We start from the raw sequence: 18,824 nt of genomic DNA on the forward strand, positions 1-18,824 counted from the left end.
ATATATACACTACCGTTCAAACGTTTGGAGTGACTTAGAAATGTCCTTGTTTTGAAAGAAAAACTATTTTTTCCCCCATTAAAATAACATCAAATTGATCAGAATACAGTGTAGATGTTGTAAATGACTATTGTAGTTGGAAACGGCAGATTTTTAATGGAATATCTACATCGGCGTACAGAGGCCCATTATCAGCAACCATCACTCCTGTGTTCCAATGGCACGTTGTGTTAGCTCATCCAAGTTTATCATTATAAAAGGCTAATTGATCATTAGAAACCCATTTTGCAATTATGTTAGCACAACTGAAAACTGTTGTCTGATTAAAGAAGCAATAAAACTGGCCTTTAGACTAGTTGTGTATCTGGAGCATCAGCATTTGTGTGTTTGATTACAGGCTCAAAATGGCCAGAAACAAAGAACCTTCTTCTGAAACTCAGTCTATTCTTGTTCTGAGAAATTAAGGCTATTCCATGCGAGAAATTGCCAAGAAACTGAAGATCTCGTACCACGCTATGTACTACTCCCTTCACAGAACAGAGCAAACTGGCTCTAACCAGAATAGAAAGAGGAGTGGAAGGCCTCGGTGCACAACTGAGTAAGAGGACAAGTACATTAGAGTGTCTAGTTTGAGAAACAGATTCCTAACAAGTCTGCAACTGGCAGTTTCATTTAATAATACCCGCAAAACACCAGTCTCAACGTCAACAGAAGAGGCGACTCTGGGATGCTGGCATTCTAGGGAGAGTTGCAAAGAAAAAGTCATATCTCAGACTGGCCAATAAAAGAAAAGATTAAGATGGACAAAAGAATACAGACACTGGACAGAGGAACTCTGCCTAGAAGGCCAGCATCCCGGAGTCGCCTCTTCACTGTTGACATTGAGACTGGTGTTGGAGTGATGAGACTGGAGTGATGGTTGCTGATAATGGGCCTCTGTACRCTATGTAGATATTCCATTCAAAATCTGCTGTTTCCAGCTACAATAGTCATTTACAACATTAACAATGTCTACACTGTATTTCTGATCAATTTGATGTTATTTTAATTGACAAAAAATGTGCTTCTCATTCAAAAACAAGGAACTTTCTAAGTGACCCCAAACTTTTGAACGGTGTATATGTATATATATATATATATTCCGGCATTGTGTATAAAAAAAACATTTATAAAAAAAAAAGGGATTATGTGTGTATTGTTTTGCTAGATTTTACTGCAAATCTGTGTACAAGACCGATAAACTTTGATTTGCACACACTCGCTCACTGACACTCACGCGGGAATGTTGATTATTTCCTGGGTTTGGGGCACGAGGTAAAAACAGGACGCAGAGAGGGCAAGGTGAGAAGTGAGTGAAAATTGATACTCCCTTGTCCAGGCGTATAAAAGCATTGTCCTTAGCATCACACACATGTGATATCTTTATTCAGTTCCCGTCTAACACATACACCCAGCCACGAAAACATCCATCCAGTTCTTATCTTCCTCTGGTTTTAGTTCAGTCCTTTCATCTCTGTCGTTATCACCTGTATGCCTATTTCCTCTGTAAGTTGAAATATTAAAATATTATCATAAATGCTTCCCACTGGTGTTTGGAGATACTGGACATATGATGAGAGTTATTTTGTCTGAAATGTTCACTGCGTTCAAAATGTTCCTTCAGATAATGTAGTAATATGTTGGAAACTGAGGCATTTACACCATCATCTCCTACACTGTGGAAAGACTGTTCCACCTTTCTACCACATGGTGGCAAGATATCCACATTGTTATATCCTCCTTCCTCTGTCAATGAATTTGACATTCAACCGTTGACATCCAACAGCAACTGAAACCCAGCCTGAGGATTTGACCCACATTAGCATCCGTTTCATTTGTAACACTCATATGCCTCCCAAATAAAACCCTACTGATTATATAAACTCCCAAAAACTATTTTTTATCTCTTGCCTTATGAAGGCGAGATAATTCTACAATCCTTTAGAATAAATCCCAATCCCCCACAATATAAACTATATTTTACCCTAAATAATGAGCGGTCTTTAGTCAATCTTGATTGCGCATAAAGATTTACCAAATATAATCATGAAAGTATGAAACATAGAAAGTGAGAGAAAAAAAGCATCCAGCTCCAGTATAACATGATGATTGTGAGAACTGGAGGAGGGGTGAGCAACGGAGAGAAGGGGGGGCTAGAGAAAGAGAGGGAGGGAGCATGTTTATTTAAGCTTTTCGTCTCCCGTCTCAGACAGAGTGCAGACAGACTACAGAGGATAATCAGAAACAGATCTTGCAAGGCAAGGCGAGGAAGGGAGGAAGAGAGGGAGGGGGTGAGCCTGGGAGAGCTGGAGGAGGGACACGGAGGAGGGAAAAGAGAAAGGGGGAGAGGGGTAATGGGAGGAGAAAGGGAAGAAAACAGAAGAGAGGTGGGGGCTGTCATGTAAAACACCACAGGAAACAGCCTGGCCTCCTCATGCTCTCTGAGTGACAGCGAAGCATCATTGTCCTTCTTGTGACAGAGAGCACTGGGACATTCAGTGAGGCCACAGCAGGGAGGAACAGCCCACCAGCCAAACATCTGGCTCAAGAGGGTCACTTCATTACTTTTATTACGCTCGAGTTGATGCCATTTAAAAAGTTTGGTGATGGGGGAGGGAGGGAAGGCAGAAAACGTCTGGAAATAAAAGGATGTGATGTCAAACTGTCAGAGGAAATGTATGCAATAATCTACAGTATATGCTACATAACTGATTAATTATTTATAAGAACTTGGTAAAAATCTCAAAGTAACCAAACCTCCTCAGCTCATGGACATAGGCAGGGGGAGAGGGGAGGGGGTCTCCTTGACTGACAACCCAAATGTCCTATGGAATTCCAGTAACGGTCCAACTGTGCTGAGAAACCCACCCAAAGGCAATTAAGGGTAAAGTACTACAAAAATATTTGATACACTTTTTTTCTGGTCGAATAGAAGAAAGGATGGCGAGAGAGCAATAGAATGAAACACTGATAGCCTGTGATGGAATAGATAGATAACGGTCCGATCGTTTACGAATTTCGAAGAACTCAACGATATAGGCTAGCCTACGCATAAAATTTGTCTTCTCCAAAACTTCGAATGAAATAGATGAAGCGGTGGTCCAAAAAGATGTCTTATCGGCGGAAGACATTATAAAAAGTTACAGAGAGAGTTTCTGAGCAAGAACGACCACAATCTGGATGACAAGAACGAATGTTGGACCTACCCTTGAACGTATACAATTTTGAAAACGTCGATGTTTTTTTTTTTAAAGGACCAAGGAAAGTATTATTATTATTGGATCACACTTAGGTAGATCTCAATCTTTTCATCCAGGGTGTTCTCTTCATCAGTCTCTCTGATTTATTCCGCGTGCTGAGGGGATGGGGGCCGCGCCGGGTTCGGGCTGGGAGGAGGGGGAGTTCGAGTTCAAGTTGGTTTTTGAGGAGGACCCGCCGCGCCAACTCCGGGGCCCATCCCCGCTGCGCGACGCGGACCAGGAGCACACCATCGCAGGGGAGAGGACAGAGAGCTCCCTGTCGCTCCCATCGAGCAATACTGGTTAGAACAATTTCTTGGATAGTGTGTGTGAATGTGTTTGACAGTGAGAGAGAGATTGACAGAGAGAGAATGACAGATAGGGAAAAAGAAGATGGTCAATGGTTCCCAATGTTGACGCCTAATCCACATTGTAGTGATTTGTTTCTGTGTGGTGTATGTCATGAGAATTATTTAGTTTGACTTGATCTGAGTATGTTCATCATTGGTAAAAGTATGAGGCCTACTGATCTCTCTCTCTCTTTCTTTCTCTCTCTCTCTCTCTCGCTCTCTCTCTCTCTCTCTACCTGGACATAGATAAGTTATGTGTCTGGATGTAGGCCTAGTGTGTGCTAGTGTGTGTGTGGGGGATGTGTGTGTTCATGTGTATGGAGTTTGCGTGCTGTGTATTGCATGCTTGTGCTTGCCTGTATGTTGTGTGTGTGTGTGTGTGTATGTGTAAGGGCAGAACTCAATGTGGTTCTAATCAGCTGTGCGTGTGAGTGAAGTTAACAGCTGCCATCTGGATTGAAACCTCAATCTCTGTTTACTGAGCATGCACCACACCTCCCTCCGTTCTCCCTCCTTTACTTTCTCTCTCGCTCTCCTTCACCCCCTTTCTTCTTCCCCCCTTTCTGCTTTCATACACACCCCTCTCACCCACCCACGCATCTCTTTGCCGCCCACGCTGGCATAAAATAGTAATACCACACCCTAGCCTTAAACTTACTACAAGAGGAGTTACCACAGTGTGTACTGTACCTCTTAACTGCTGCACTAGGCTGACCAATGATCCATAATGGACACTGGACAGTAGTGGACATAGTGCTTTACAGTGACCCCAACTCTCTGGTACAGTCTACTGCACCACCACACCACAGCAGGGAACTGTTTAGTGTAATGTGCAGTTAAAACATCAGTAAGGGACATTTCTTTACCTATTTTATTACCATTCTTGAGAGTTAGGGGATACTGTTTATAGTAGTAGTTTTACTCTTCAACGTGAATGCATTCTGGCTCTGTACTCTCTTAACAGTGAACTCAGTAGGATACAGCTTACCATGTCAACTGTAACTGAGAGACTCCTGACACTTTTCCCACATTTTTTGTTTGGTCACAGACAGCCACCTGGCTGCCACTCATGTAGGCCAGCCAATCAGCATCACTACCCCACCGTCTTCTTCAGCCAGTCAAAGGGCTGGGATGCATTCCCCGCCCCCCAGACGTGCCTTGGTGAGGGAGTTCAGCGGGACTTATGAGAGTCTTCCAGCGCGATCTGTACAAGTGAGTGGTCAGAGATGGGCCAGTTACTCTCCTGGTCAGTGAGAGTGGGACAGAGATGCTGGAAGCCATACCTGTCCTTGCAGTATGGTCCCTACTGTACATGTCTCTATTGTTAACCCTATCAGTCCCGAGACCCCAGCAAAAATCAGCTTTTCATTTACATGACTTTCATTTATCTGCATGTCCAGCCGTTATATTTAGCCTCACAATGAGGCGTTTTACCATTTCATTCTAAGGACAACAAGGGCTACAAGTAGAACACAAAACCATTTGACATAAACTGTCACATTCAAATGTCAACAAAAATAAGGTCCAAAGCAAAGCACAAAAAAAAACGGATCAAAATAATGCTGTAAGTACAGAAATGATTTGCTCAGTGGGAAATGAATATCCAACTAGTCAGTGACAACCGTGTGGAGTTTGTGACGGCAACTATGTGAGCTTTTTACGGTATTATAGACGCTATGTCCTTAGATGTGCTACGATCTTCTATGTAGAAGAACCCTGTACCTTCTAACGACTCTTGTGTAGCTTGTGAGTGTCATAGGGCAAACAGTGTCCGTGTTTCTGAGAGTCTCAGCTTTTCATAGATAGGTTTAATAGTTTGTAGCTCAAACAAATTTGGACTCTACAGACGTTTCTGTAAAAAGACCCGCCCCCGGACCGCTTCTTGGATCTGCCCTTGTCTCACAAACACCGCTCTAGCTTAGCCCCGGTTAATCACACAGACTAATGGTTGTTACCAACAGATGCAGAAGAAATAGACAAATTCATTGGTACAAGAAGTCTGTAGCGCAAACACACATTGTTAGAAGTCCAAATCGCGCCGGCGTTGCAGTGGGACTCACTGGGTTAATGTTCTGACTTATGTCTGTCTGTATGTCTGTATTTCTCCATCTCTCTCTCTCTCTCTCCCAGGTCTCAGAGTCCCGTGTGTTGGAGTGCCCTAGCATCCAGATCACCACTATCTCTCCAGAGGATGACACTGCCCCAGCAGGAAGTAACTACTGGGACACAGGAGGTGGCTGGGAGAGGGAGCGCCTATACCTCCCCCTACTGGACCCATTCTGCTACCGCGACGGCGGCACCGGCACTGGGTCCCTGAGCCCAAGCCCTGCCTCCAGCCCCTCTTCTCGCGGCTGGCTCAGTCCTGCGTCCAGCTGTGATTCGCTGCTAGTAGAGGAGGAGGATCTCAATGAGGCCACTTCCCATTTCTGCCTGTCTCCCTCCTCCCGGCCAACCTCCCCGGGGGGTAAGAAGCGTAGGAACTCCCCCCTGGCCTCCCCCTGCACCTCCCGCAGGAGCAGCTACTCTGACGAACACTCTTGTAACCAGGAGGAAGGAGACTCCACCTCTCAGTCACAGGGTCCCAACAGCAGCTTTGAGCTGAGCATCCCACAGAAGACCAGGAAGACGTCACTGGAGCAGGTCAGCTGGTGGTTTGTAAATCTTAAGTTCCATAGTTTGTTTTCATGCTCAACCAGAAGTCCTGGTTTGTGTCCTCCAGGTTTCCCCCAGGGAGGTGGAGCAAGTGCAGGCTCCAGCCCATAGCTCCCACTGCCCACTCCCAGAGCCGCTGCAGCAGAGAGAGGCCCCCTCCATGGGCATGGACTACCTGTCTGTGCCCCCTGCTCTGGGCTGGGGGAGGACCAGAGCCAGCACCCACAGCCCTCTGTTCAGGTTACACAATGTGTTTATACAGTATCCCTCAATAGTGTGTTGACTTGCCATTATTATTCTTTGGGTGGCCAGGATGTTCCCCTCAGCCCCGCCCACACATCTGACTGGTCCATTGTTCTTACAGATCCAATGCTCTGCCACCACTTGATTGGCCTCTGCCAACTCAGTTTGACCAATATGAACTGCGTATCGAGGTGCAGCCCCGCCCACACCACCGAGCCCACTACGAGACGGAGGGAAGCAGAGGAGCCGTCAAGGCATCACCAGGGGGACATCCGGTTGTTAAGGTATAATCAGTAATTTAAATTGATTATGGTTTCAATCCCAAACTAACACATATGCACTGAGTGTACAAAACATTAAGGACATCTGCTCTTTCCATGATATAGACTGACCAGGTGAATTCAGGTGAAAACTATGATCCCTTATTGATGTCACTTGTTAAATCCACTTCAATCAGTGTAGATGAAGGGGAGGAGACAGGTTAAAGAAGGATTTTTAAGCCTTGAGACAGTCGAGGCATGGATTGTGTATGCGTGCCATTCAGAGGGTGAACGTGCAAGACAAAAGATTTAAGTGCCTTTGAATGAGGTATGGTATTAGGTGCCAGGCGCACCAGTTTGTGTCAAGAACTGCAACGCTCCTGGGTTTTTCCACGCTCAACAGTTTCCCGTGTGTATCAAGAATGGTCCACCACCCAAAGGACATCCAGACAACTTAACACAACTGTGGGAAGCATTGGAGTCAATATGGGCCAGCATCCCTGTGGAACGCTTTCGACACCTTGTAGTCCATGCCCCGACGAACTGAGGCTGTTCTGAGGGCAAAAGGGGGGTTGCAACTCAATATTAGGAAGGTGTTCTTAATGTTTTGTACCCTCAGTATAGATCTAAACAATAACTCCCTTCCCTCCGTCTCTTTTCTGTCTCTCCCAGCTGACTGGGTACACAGAGAGACAGCCGCTCTCATTGCAGGTGTTTGTGGGAACAGCTGATGACAGGTCCATCCGGCCTCACCCTTTCTATCAGATTCACAGGTAGGCAACCGTGCGACAATACTACAGTGAATCTGTGATTGTATGTGCTACCTCAGTGTTTTGGTGTGTTTTTGTTTTTATTGTTAAAGCGTTTCTTCTGATCCTCAGGGTGACAGGGAAGATGGTGGGCACTGCCAGTCAGGAGAGCGTCCAAGCTGGCACCAAAATACTGGACATCCCCCTCAACCCAGATACCAACATGACTGCGCTGTGAGTAACTAACAGAGAAATAAAGAGAATGCACACAAAAGGTTTGTATGGAGTAACAGAGTAGGCAGAAAGAATAGCTTTCCTGTATAAGTATGTGTGTGTGTACTAAGTACGTGTGTACATGGTATTGTACGGTGTGAGTGTGTGTCTATGTGGTGAATAAAACAGCCTTTCTGTCTCTCAGCATTGACTGTGCTGGCATTCTGAAGCTGAGGAACTCGGACATCGAGCTGAGGAAAGGAGAGACGGACGTAGGGAGGAAGAACACGCGTGTGCGCCTAGTGTTCCGTACCCACCTCCCCCTGGCCCCTCCCGTGGCCCCGCCTGGACGGGTGCTGGCCCTGCAGGTCGCCTCCCTTCCTATAGAGTGCTGTGAGTAGCCAGCCAACAATCACAGTCAACTCTCCCTGTCCTGACACTTTCTTTGAGTTTGTATTTTGATAAGGTATCATATTTATCAATATCCTAGCGAATCATCTGTCTTCTCTCTCTCTCTCTCTGTGTCTCTCTCTCTCTCTCTCTCCTCTCAATCGCTCTCCTCAGCCCAGCGCTCTGCTCAGGAGCTGCCAGTGGTGGAGTCGGTCAGTCTTACATCCTGCTCTGTGGAAGGAGGGGAGGAGCTACTGTTGGGTGGGTCTAACTTCCTGCCCATGTCCAGAGTGCTTTTTATGGAAAGAGGGACAGGTAATGACGTGTGTGTGTAAGTGTGTGTGTTTAAGCGTTATTGTCTACAATTCTTCAATGTTCAATGTGCACCGTCCATGAAATAAGGTATAATTGATATCCTTATTTACCAGATGGAAAGCTACAGTGGGAAGAGGAGGCACATGTTGACCGTGACAACAGTAGTGAGGTAAAATAGTATGTTTCTGGGTGTATGTGTGTTTGAGTGTGCGAGCATAAGTGTTCATGCACATGTACGAGAATTGTAATGTACATTGTTCATGTTGTCCTCTCCCAGTGCTTGCTGTGTGTGCGAGTTCCAGCCTATAGCGACCTCTTAGTGAGCCGCCCAGTATCTGTGTGCCTTTACGTCTCCAACGGGAAGAGGAAAAGGAGCAGCACTCACTGTTTCAAGTACCTGCCAGGTGAGTCTCGCTTCACTTCATCCATCAGCCTCTCCGCTGAGACTGGAACTATCTTTGTTGTTTTTGGTTCATTTTGAACAATTAATCTCCATGGTATTTATCTACGTGGTCAGGGACCAGACTACGTATTACCACTTATTTTTCACCCTCAGTCATGTTTAAAGAGGAGGACCCTCTGCTGTCGCATCCCTCTGCCTTGCCCCTGGAGGGGGTGACACTCTGCTCCATGAGGAGGCCCAGCAGGGTGGACAGCGGTGTGCACCGGGGGAATGATCCCATGCTTGAGGAGGGAGGACTGGCCTTCCACCTTCCCCCCTACCCTTCAGCCTGCTCTCCCCCCTACCCCGGCCAGAGCTACCAGGAGTACTGCCACAAGCCGGAAGCTGTGGAGGAGAGCAGAGGTTCTCTGTCGGAGAGACACCCCAGCTTTGAGAACTTGGAGCTGGGCTTCACTGAGCTACTGCCTCCCTTTTACCCCAGAGTCCCCCAGCCTCCCTCCCCCTCCCCTTGGCTGGACTCCCCATACCTGTCCTCTTCCCCCTCTCCCTCCCACTCTTCCTCTCTGAGTCCCTTCCCCTCCAGCAGCCCCATCTCCTCCTCCCCTCGTCCCCCCATGACTACCTCTCCCTACCCCCACTACCCCTACCCTCATGAGGTCTGCCCCTCGCCTCCTTCCAACCCTAGCCCGTATCAGGACTTCTACCCACCACCGTACTCCCACTATGAGGTATGGGACCACCAGGGCAGGGGACCTGCTCAGGCTGGACCTAAAATGCAGGAGAGCCCCCTGGAATTTGCCAGCTCATCATCCTTTCACCACATTACATTAGAGGAAGGTGAGAAGTTTGCATGTGCGAGGTTCTCATTTGTGTTGATCTCCACCGTTACAAGAGTAACAATACATTTGTACCATGTTTGTTTGTATAGATGTATTGATACAGTATACAGCATGAATTCATATATAAATGTCTGACTGGTTGCTGTGTCTTTTGTGTCTGCAGTGAATGAGTTCATAGGAGAAGACATCAGATCGTTCCAGTCGGGCTCACAGATGGACAGCCAACCGGGATGACAAGCTCAGTACTGTCCTGTCTTGTTATGTTTTTATAGTATGAAGTGCATTATTGATACCATATCACACCTTTTCCTATGCACTTGGTTTCTGATGTGTTGCTCAAATATGGCAATATTGACTGGGGATTAAATAAAAGGGCACAGTTGTAAGTACGATCGAAGGTAACTGTTACAGTTTATATAAGGGAGACTAATGTTTTTAACCTGTTTTCAATATAAATTATACAAGTAAATGTCTGTTATGGGTCTGTTTGTGTATATGGTTTTAGTGTGCTTGTGTGTGCTTGAATAGATTACCTTTCTCTCCTCCTGGGAGTCTAATATCTGTTATCACTGGAGCTGAATAAATTTAGCTCTGTCCAAAGCCCCTTTGTTGAGTGGCCCGATTGAATACAGTCTGGACAGTATGGAGGAGGGTAATTGTTTCAGAGACGCTGTAGAAGGACAGATCTGCAGCCATGTGATCCAGGGACACCCCTACCATACAGGACTCAGGGCCAGGGGCAGGTAGTTTAGTCTCTATGTTGTTATGTAGGAAACTACAGGCTTCTTTGGTGCAAAGTAAACCCCAGTACTTCTCATTGAGGCCAAACTGGGCTTCTGGACCAAAGCCCATCCTGCTGATGTTGTTGTAAGAAACTGCTATGTAGGACCTCTTCCCTATCCACTCTACCTCCCAGTAAAAGTGGGCCCCAGACAGACCCTTCTTACACAGCATCTGGAGAAGGTGGAACCTCTCTGGATGGTTGAGGCACAGTTTGGGTCCCTTCATTGTCACTTCCTGGTCTCCCTCAGTCAGGTGGAGGTTGTAGAAGCCTGTGTTTGGGTTTAGTGTGAGCTGACAGGAATCTGTGGAGAGAGAGGAGAGGGAGAAAACAGCAGAGATAATTAGGATGTGTGATTGGTGTAGAATAGACCTTACCTTGTGCGATAACATAAATGTACAGTCGTGGCCAAAGGTTTTGAGAATGACACAAAAATACATTTTCACAAAGTCTGCTGCCTCAGTTTGTATGATGGAAATTTGCATATACTCCAGAATGTTATGAAGAATGATCAGATGAACTGCAATTAATTGCAAAGTCCCTCTTTGCCATGCAAATGAACTGAATCCCCCAAAAATATTTCCACTGCATTTCAGCCCTGCCACAAAAGGACCAGCTGACATCATGTCAGTGATTCTCTCGTTAACACAGGTGTGAGTGTTGACGAGGACAAGGCTGGAGATCACTCTGTCATGCTGATTGAGTTCGAATAACAGACTGGAAGCTTCAAAAGGAGGGTGGTGCTTGGAATCATTGTTCTTCCTCTACCAACCATGGTTACCTGCAAGGAAACACGTGCCGTCATCATTGCTTTGCACTCACACCTGCCTGCTGCCAGTAAGACTGCACCTAAAACAACCGTTTATCGGATCATCAAGAACTTCAAGGAGAGCGGTTCAATTGTTGTGAAGAAGGCTTCAGGGCGCCCAAGAAAGTCCAGCAAGCGCCAGCACCGTCTCCTAAAGTTGATTCAGCTGCGGGATCGGGGCACCACCAGTACAGAACTTGCTCAGGAATGGCAGCAGGCAGGTGTGAGTGCATCTGCACGCACAGTGAGGTGAAGACTTTTGGAGGATGGCCTGGTGTGAAGAAGGGCAGCAAAGAAGCCACTTCTCTCCAGGAGAAACATCAGGGACAAACTGATATTCTGCAAAAGGTACAGGGATTGGACTGCTGAGGACTGGGGTAAAGTCATTTTCTCTGATGAATCCCCTTCCGATTGTTTGGGGCATCCGGAAAAAAAGCTTGTCCGGAGAAGACAAGGTGAGCGCTACCATCAGTCTTGTGTCATTCCAACAGTAAAGCATCCTGAGACCATTCATGTGTGGGGTTGCTTCTCAGCCAAAGGAGTGGGCTCACTCACAATTTTGCCTAAGAACACAGCCATGAATAAAGAATGGTACCAACACATCCTCCGAGAGCAACTCCTCCCAACCATCCAGAAACAGTGTGGTGACGAACATGGCCTTTTCCAGCATGATGGAGCACCTTGCCATTAGGCAAAAGTGATAACTAAGTGGCTCGGGGAACAAAACATCAATATTTTGGGGCCATGGCCAGGAAAATCCCCAGAACTTAATCCCATTGAGAACTTGTGGTCAATCCTCAAGAGGCGGGTGGACAAACAAAAACCCACTAATTCTGACAAACTCCAAGCATTGATTATGCAAGAATGGGCTGCCATCAGTCAGGATGTGGCCCAGAAGTTAATTGACAACATGGCAGGGCGGATTGCAGAGGTCTTGAAAAAGAAGGGTCAACACTGCAAATATTGACACTTTGCATCAACTTCATGTAATTGTCAACAAAAGCATTTGACACTTATGAAATGCTTGTAATTATACTTCAGTATTCCGTAGTAACATCTGACAAAAATATCTAAAGACACTGAAGCAGCAAACTTTGTGAAAATTTATATTTGTGTCATTCTCAAAACTTTTGGTCACGACTGTATACTTTAGCAACAATGCGTGCTGGTGACCATAAAGAAAGAAATGGATGCCCAATTGAATGAGAGATTTTTTTGATTTTAGATACATTTTTGAAGTATTGCTCTGAGAGGACAGATACATTGTAATAATTGGGGCTCTGGGGCTCTGGTGTGTGGACAATCTCCACTGTATTGACTGCATATGGGAAATGTTCAATGAATAACAACAAACGGCTATCAACAATTATGCACTAATTCATTTTATAAAACGATTGAAGAGCAATACACATTTTTGTCAGTTTGATAAAATAGGTCATATACCACCGCCAGGTGGCAGGTAATGAAGCTCTATTTAAGTGCTGGTGTTGAATATTTTACATATCAGTGTCAGACCTGCTCTAAGAATCTGTAACCAATTCTCTTTCCAGACGTCTTCCAGTCTCTCTGTTAGTTCAGAGGTAGCTTTTGACACTGCTCCAAAACAACAGGTCTGACCCATCGGGACGCTGGATAGGTCTGGAGTTCCAGGACTGGGGGGTAGGAATGGGCATATCTAGAGAGGGAACAGTGAGCGAAGGATACAAAATGATGCAAATTAGAAATCCAGATCGAAGACCATATAGTTTTATGATCAAATATACTTGATAATACCTGGAGGAATCTGATGTGATCCTGTGTGTGTAAAAGCTTCTCCAGCTCAGTCTTTCTTCCTCAGCTAAGTCACCTCCTGCTCCAGTCTCCTCCTGGACTCTGATCAGCTCTCTCACCTCACAGCACCTCTAAGGAGCGAATCAGATCCCCTCACTGTAAAGATCCTCTCGATGTCCTCCACTGCTGTCTGTGCAGAGTGCTGGTGGGAGACACAGAGAGGGGTCACAGCGATGATTAAGCCTTTGCTCTTGCCAAGAACGTTCTGTGATGAACAGAGCTTCCTCCCTACATTGTGGCTCAGTGGACAGAGTCCAAAGCCTCCCTCAGCTCCTGAACCTTCTTCTCTCTACCTTGGATTTTCTCCTGGGATTGGTCACAAATTCTCTCCAACTGCCTCTATTGAAAATAAAAATAGACATAAGGACAGACAAGCTGTGACTATCATGTTAAAATATTAACACTGTAGATTTTAGACAGAAATGTACTTTGGAATTCCACAATGGTTGTAAATGATTTTGTTCAACTCATATGCTTCTTTCTCAGGACTATTGGTAACCATATAAAGCCCCCTACGGATTGATGTCTGCACCCATGCGGAAATCTAATTAGCATAATAAAAACATCACCATGAAAAGATGTCAGTTTAAGATAAAGATGTCCGTTTTTTTGCATTGAAATGCGTCTCAATCCACCACATCTGCATATGTGACACTTCCGCATCTGCGGTGAAAGGTGACAGAGCTAGAGCGGTGTTTGTCAGACCATGAGACATCCCGAAAATCGGTCTTCTCACAAAATCGTCAGTAGCGTCCGAACGGTTTGGCCTACAAACTAGTATGGAAAGATGAGACTCATGAACACCATGGTGTTTTCCGTTTTGCTCTACGACCCCCACAAGCGTCTTTGGACTCATCTGAAGTCGGTCCAGCTGATCTGCCAACTTTTGTCTGTAGCGTCCGAACAGTTTTGGCTACACACTAATATGACCCCTCTATGCAAAGGTGAGACTCTCACGAACGCGTACATGTAGGTTTTGTTCTAGGACAGGGCTCGCAAGACTCGTCTGAAGATCTCCCAGTACCAGTCAAAAAAAATCATGGAAGTATACAGTATATGGAGACTGTTTACTGAGAAAAATAAAGGGTTAAATACATGTATTAATTTTTTTTTCTCCCTGATCTTACTTCTATCTCTCAGATATAGGACACACACTTCAGATCAAACTTCCTTTAGATCTTTTTTTTTGGGGGGGGGGGACTATCTGTTGTTCCATGTAGTGAATCTGTTATTCAATGCATTTGTATGGGCTAATAGCAGTAAGGCCAAATACATTTAATCAAATATTTTTTTAAATATATTTTTGGGATACTTCAAGGGGTCTTAAAATTCTAAATCAAATAGCAAAATTATCCTTGGTATGACCTTAAAACAATTCCATATAGCTTAGTAGAACCCCTCCCCACTATTTTAGTGTAAAAACAATAAGGGGTTAAATACATGTAAAAAAACAAAATGATCATTGGTATGATTTTCTTAAAACAATTCCATATAGCTTAAACTCTTATGGGTTAAGACCATGCATTTGATAACAGTTCTCTGACATTGCATCTGTATGGAAATGCCTCTCTGTATCTCTTTCTCCGGTCTGATGAAGAAATAGAGGATGAATGTTGAATCATAATCGGAGGGTGATGACAAATATTTACTTTCGCACACTTAGAGAACACGCCCCCTTTACAAAGTTGCGCAACTAAGAAAAATAATACAGCACTCATATCCCCTGGTCCCTATGGGGTGTGTGAATGCTATGACAAGCCCCACCTGTCGGTCTGTCCTCTGCTGTAGCTGAGACTATCGTGGCCCCTGTGTTTATCCATCACACACAGCAGACAGACACCCTGCTGATCAGTATGGCACTAGATCTTCAGTAGTCTGTCATGATGAGAGCAGATCTTATCCTGCTGTTGCCCGGTGGCCTCAACCATTACATGCTTGTTTAGAGTGGGTGATTCCAAATGGAGCTGAAGGTGAATCTCACAAAACGCAGCCAGACACACCAGACAGGACTTGCCTCGTTTCCGCTTCTTCCCAGTTTAGAAATCACACGCCACATCTTCAGGAGGAGATTCTTGGACTCCCAAGACCCTAATCTTGTCAACCAGCTCTGCTAAAATTGTATTTCTACCCAGTTCAGGTCTCTAGGAGAAAGTAGTTCTGCACTGGGGGCAGTGGTATTTTCCTCCACTCTGTTCATCCTGGTCCCAGCAGCCTTCAATACAGACTATGCAGTAACTGTGTCCACAGAGGATAGCCACTGGATCTCTCAGCACATCCTGACAGACTGGACAGAGGAATTAATCCTGGTAGATGAGTTCCTCTGCCTGTGCCATTTCAGAGAGTCCAGGACAAACAGCCAGAGCGAGTGAGAGAGAGAACAGTATTGATTTTTTTTTGCGGTGAAAATTGAGGAATTCCTAGTTCTACTAGCAGTTACAGAAGTCGTGGTTGAGGTTACTCTGTAACAAAGAATAAGGAACCTCCCTGGGTGTGTGCATGTGTGTGAGAGAGAGACAGTATGACATTTGTTCATGTCTATACAGACTGGGCGTTTTGCAATTTCTTTATGTCTTGTGACTTTCACTGCTGTGCTGTTGCCACTGAGGTTACCTGTGACACTTTTGCTAAAAACATACCACAATACATGTGTTATATAAAACACAAATCATCAGTGTCATTGATATTGCCATTGATATGAGCAGTCATTTCTAACCAACATCATTCAACTAAAACCACCACCACAAGGGGGGAGTAGCATCCTCTGCAAATGATAACAGATGTGTTTCTAACACCATATGCTTGGGGGTAACAGCTGATATCAGACTTATCATAAAGAGCCTTTGGGCTAACAGTGAGGCCATTAACCCAGAGCCTGAGGGAGGTTGATATAAAACAATATCCTCAGAGGACACTAACTATAGCAGATCTGTTTTTAGGACCGTGGGCTTTGGGGATAGAGAGTCGGATAGGGTCAAGAAGACCTAAACATGATAATGTGTAATGGGGATGTGATGACGACAAATGAAGAGTAGAGAATGGGGAAACAGGATACACTTTTCTTTTCACTTCACAACCTATCAAGAAGGTATTTACAGAATTAGTATTTCAATGATTGTACTTGTTTTGCCAGAAAAATACAAAATGACAAACTCGACAGCAACTAAATTACTAAACTCTACATTAACTCTATACAGGCTCCGAAACAAATAAACTCAAAGCCAGGATAGATGGCCTGAGTGAATGACCAGGGTCAGAGACACTGTAGAAACACAGACTCCAAATCAAATCAAATTTTATTAGTCACATGCGCCGAATACAACAGGTGAAATGCTTACTTACAAGCCCCTAACCAACAATGCAGTTTAAAAAAAAATATGGATAAGAAGAAGAAATAAAAGTAACAAGTAATTAAAGAGCAGCAGCAAAATAACAATAGAGAGACTATATAACAGGGGGGCACCGGTACAGAGTCAATGTGCGGGGGCACCGGTTAGTTGAGGTAATATGTACATGTAGGTAAAGTTATTAAAGTGACTATGCATAGATGATAACAACACAGAGTAGCAGCGGTGTAAAAGAGAGGGAGAGGGGGGGCAATGCAAATAGTCTGGGTAGCCATTTGATTAGATGTTCAGGAGTCTTATGGCTTGGGGGGTAGAAGCTGTTTAGAAGCCTCTTAGACCTAGACTTGGTGCTCCAGTACCGCTTGCAGTGCGGTAGCAGAGAGAACAGTCTATGACTAGGGTGACTGGAGTCTTTGACAATTTTTAGGGCCTTCCTCTGACACCGCCTGTTATAGAGGCCCTGGAAAGCAGGAATCTTGGCCCCAGTGATGTACTGGGCCGTACGCACTACCCTCTGTAGTACCTTGTGGTCGGAAGCCGAGCAGTTGCCATACCAGGCAGTGATGCAACCAGTCAGGAAGCTCTCGATGGTGCAGCTATAGAACCTTTTGAGGATCTGAGGACCCATGCCAAATCTCCTGAGGGGGAATAGGTTTTGTCGTGCCCTCTTCACGACTGTCTTGGTGTGCTTGGACCATGATAGTTTGTTGGTGATGTGGACACCAAGGAACTTGAAGCTCTCAACCTGCTCTACTACAGCCCTGTTGATGAGAATGGGGGTGTGCTCTGTCCTCCTTTTCTGTAGTAGTAGTAGTAGTCCACAATCATCTCCTTTGTCTTGATCACGTTGAGGGAGAGGTTGTTGTCCTGGCACCACATGGCCAGGTCTCTGACCTCCTCCCTATAGGCTGTCTCGTCGTTGTCGGTGATCTGGCCTACCACTGTTGCGTCATTGGCAAACGTAATGATGGTGTTGGAGTCGTGCCTGGCCGTGCAGTCATGAGTGAACAGGGAGTAATGGTGTGCAAGCCCTGCCACATCCGACGAGCATCAGAGCCGGTGTAGTACGATTCGGTCTTAGTCCTGTATTGACGCTTAGCCTGTTTAATGTTTCGTCGGAGGGCATAGCGGGATTTCTTATAAGCTTCCGGGTTAGAGTTCTGCTCCTTGAAAGCGGCATCTCTAGCCTTTAGCTCAGTGCGGATGTTGCCTGTAATCCATGGCTTCTGATTAGAGTATGTACGTACGGTCACTGTGGGGACGACGTCAACAATGCACTTATTGATGAAGCCAATGACTGATGTGGTGTACTCCTCAATGCCATCGGAGGAATCCCGGAACATATTCCAGTCTGTGCTAGTAAAACAGTCCTGTAGCTTAGCATCTGCTTCATCTGACCACTTTTTTTATGGATCTAGTCACTGGTGCTTCCTGCTTAAATTTTTGCTTGTAAGCAGGCATCAGGAGGATAGAATTATGGTCAGATTTGCCAAGTGGAGGGCGAGGGAGAGGTTTGTATGCGTCTCTGTGTGTGGAGTAAAGGTGGTCCAGAGATTTTTTCCCTCTGGTTGCACATTTAACATGCTGATAGAAATTTGGTAAAACGGATTTAAGTTTCCCTGCATTAAAGTCCCCGGCTACTAGGAGCGCCGCCTCTAGGTGAACGTGTGCTTGTTTGGTTATGGTGGAATAAAGCTCATTCAATGCTGTCTTAGTGCCAACCTCAGTCTGTGGTGGTATGTAAACATCTATGAAAAATACAGATTAAAACTCTGTAGGTAGATAGTGTGGTCTACAGCTTATCATGAGATACTCTACTTCAAGCGAGCAATAGCTCGAGACATCATTAGATATTGTGCACCAGCTGTTATTTACAAAAATACAGAGTCCGCCACCACTTGTCTTACCAGACGCCGCTGTTCTATCCTGCCGTTACAGTGTATAACCAGCCAGCTGTATGTTGATAGTGTCGTCGTTCAGCCACAACTCTGTGAAGCATAAGATATTACAGTTTTGAATGTTCCGTTGGTAGTTTAATCTTCCACGTAGGTCATCGATTTTATTCTCCAAAGATTGCATGTTTGCTAGCAGAATGGAAGGAAGTGGGGGTTTATTCGATCACCTACGAATTCTCAGAAGGCAGCCTGCCCTCTGGCCCCTTTTTCTCTGCCTCCTCTTCACGCAAATCACGGGGTTCTGGGCCTGTTCCCAGGAAAGCAGTACATCATTCGCATCGGGCTTGTCAGACTCGTTAAAGGAAAAAAAGGATTCTGCCAGTCTGTGGTGAGTAATCACAGTCCTGATGTATAGAAGTTATTTTCGGTCATAAGAGACGATAGCGGCAACATTATGTACAAAATAAGTTAAAA

At 45.3% G+C, this 18,824-nt stretch overlaps 1 protein-coding gene and 2 pseudogenes across 1 annotated transcript; 1 reads left to right on the plus strand and 2 right to left on the minus strand.

The window, feature by feature from the left end:
- The first annotated feature begins 2,832 nt into the window (after positions 1–2,832).
- On the plus strand, positions 2,833–10,165 carry LOC111979577 (nuclear factor of activated T-cells, cytoplasmic 4). Its single transcript, XM_024010173.2, has 13 exons — positions 2,833–3,580; positions 4,677–4,840; positions 5,759–6,268; positions 6,348–6,520; positions 6,645–6,807; positions 7,456–7,556; positions 7,665–7,766; positions 7,951–8,138; positions 8,310–8,450; positions 8,564–8,619; positions 8,728–8,854; positions 9,007–9,690; positions 9,856–10,165. Exons 1-13 carry the CDS (start codon positions 3,403–3,405, stop codon positions 9,924–9,926), a joined length of 2,658 nt encoding a protein of 885 aa, XP_023865941.1. The 5' UTR covers positions 2,833–3,402; the 3' UTR covers positions 9,927–10,165.
- A 34-nt stretch (positions 10,166–10,199) lies between these two features.
- Positions 10,200–14,080, minus strand: LOC139029371 (stonustoxin subunit beta-like; annotated as a pseudogene).
- A 779-nt stretch (positions 14,081–14,859) lies between these two features.
- Positions 14,860–15,444, minus strand: LOC139029372 (E3 ubiquitin/ISG15 ligase TRIM25-like; annotated as a pseudogene).
- Between the last annotated feature and the right edge of the window lie 3,380 nt (positions 15,445–18,824).

The sequence above is a fragment of the Salvelinus sp. IW2-2015 genome, linkage group LG19, assembly GCF_002910315.2.
Source record: "Salvelinus sp. IW2-2015 linkage group LG19, ASM291031v2, whole genome shotgun sequence".
NCBI classification, from domain to species: Eukaryota; Metazoa; Chordata; class Actinopteri; order Salmoniformes; family Salmonidae; genus Salvelinus; species Salvelinus sp. IW2-2015.

Coding starts and splice junctions, on each gene's coding strand:
- LOC111979577 (XM_024010173.2), top strand. CDS start 3,403: ATGGGGGCCGCGCCGGGTTCGGGCTGGGAGGAGGGGGAGTTCGAGTTC. Junction 4,841..5,758: donor TTCCAGCGCGATCTGTACAA/GTGAGTGGTCAG, acceptor TCTCTCTCCCAG/GTCTCAGAGTCCCGTGTGTT. Junction 6,269..6,347: donor GGAAGACGTCACTGGAGCAG/GTCAGCTGGTGG, acceptor TGTGTCCTCCAG/GTTTCCCCCAGGGAGGTGGA.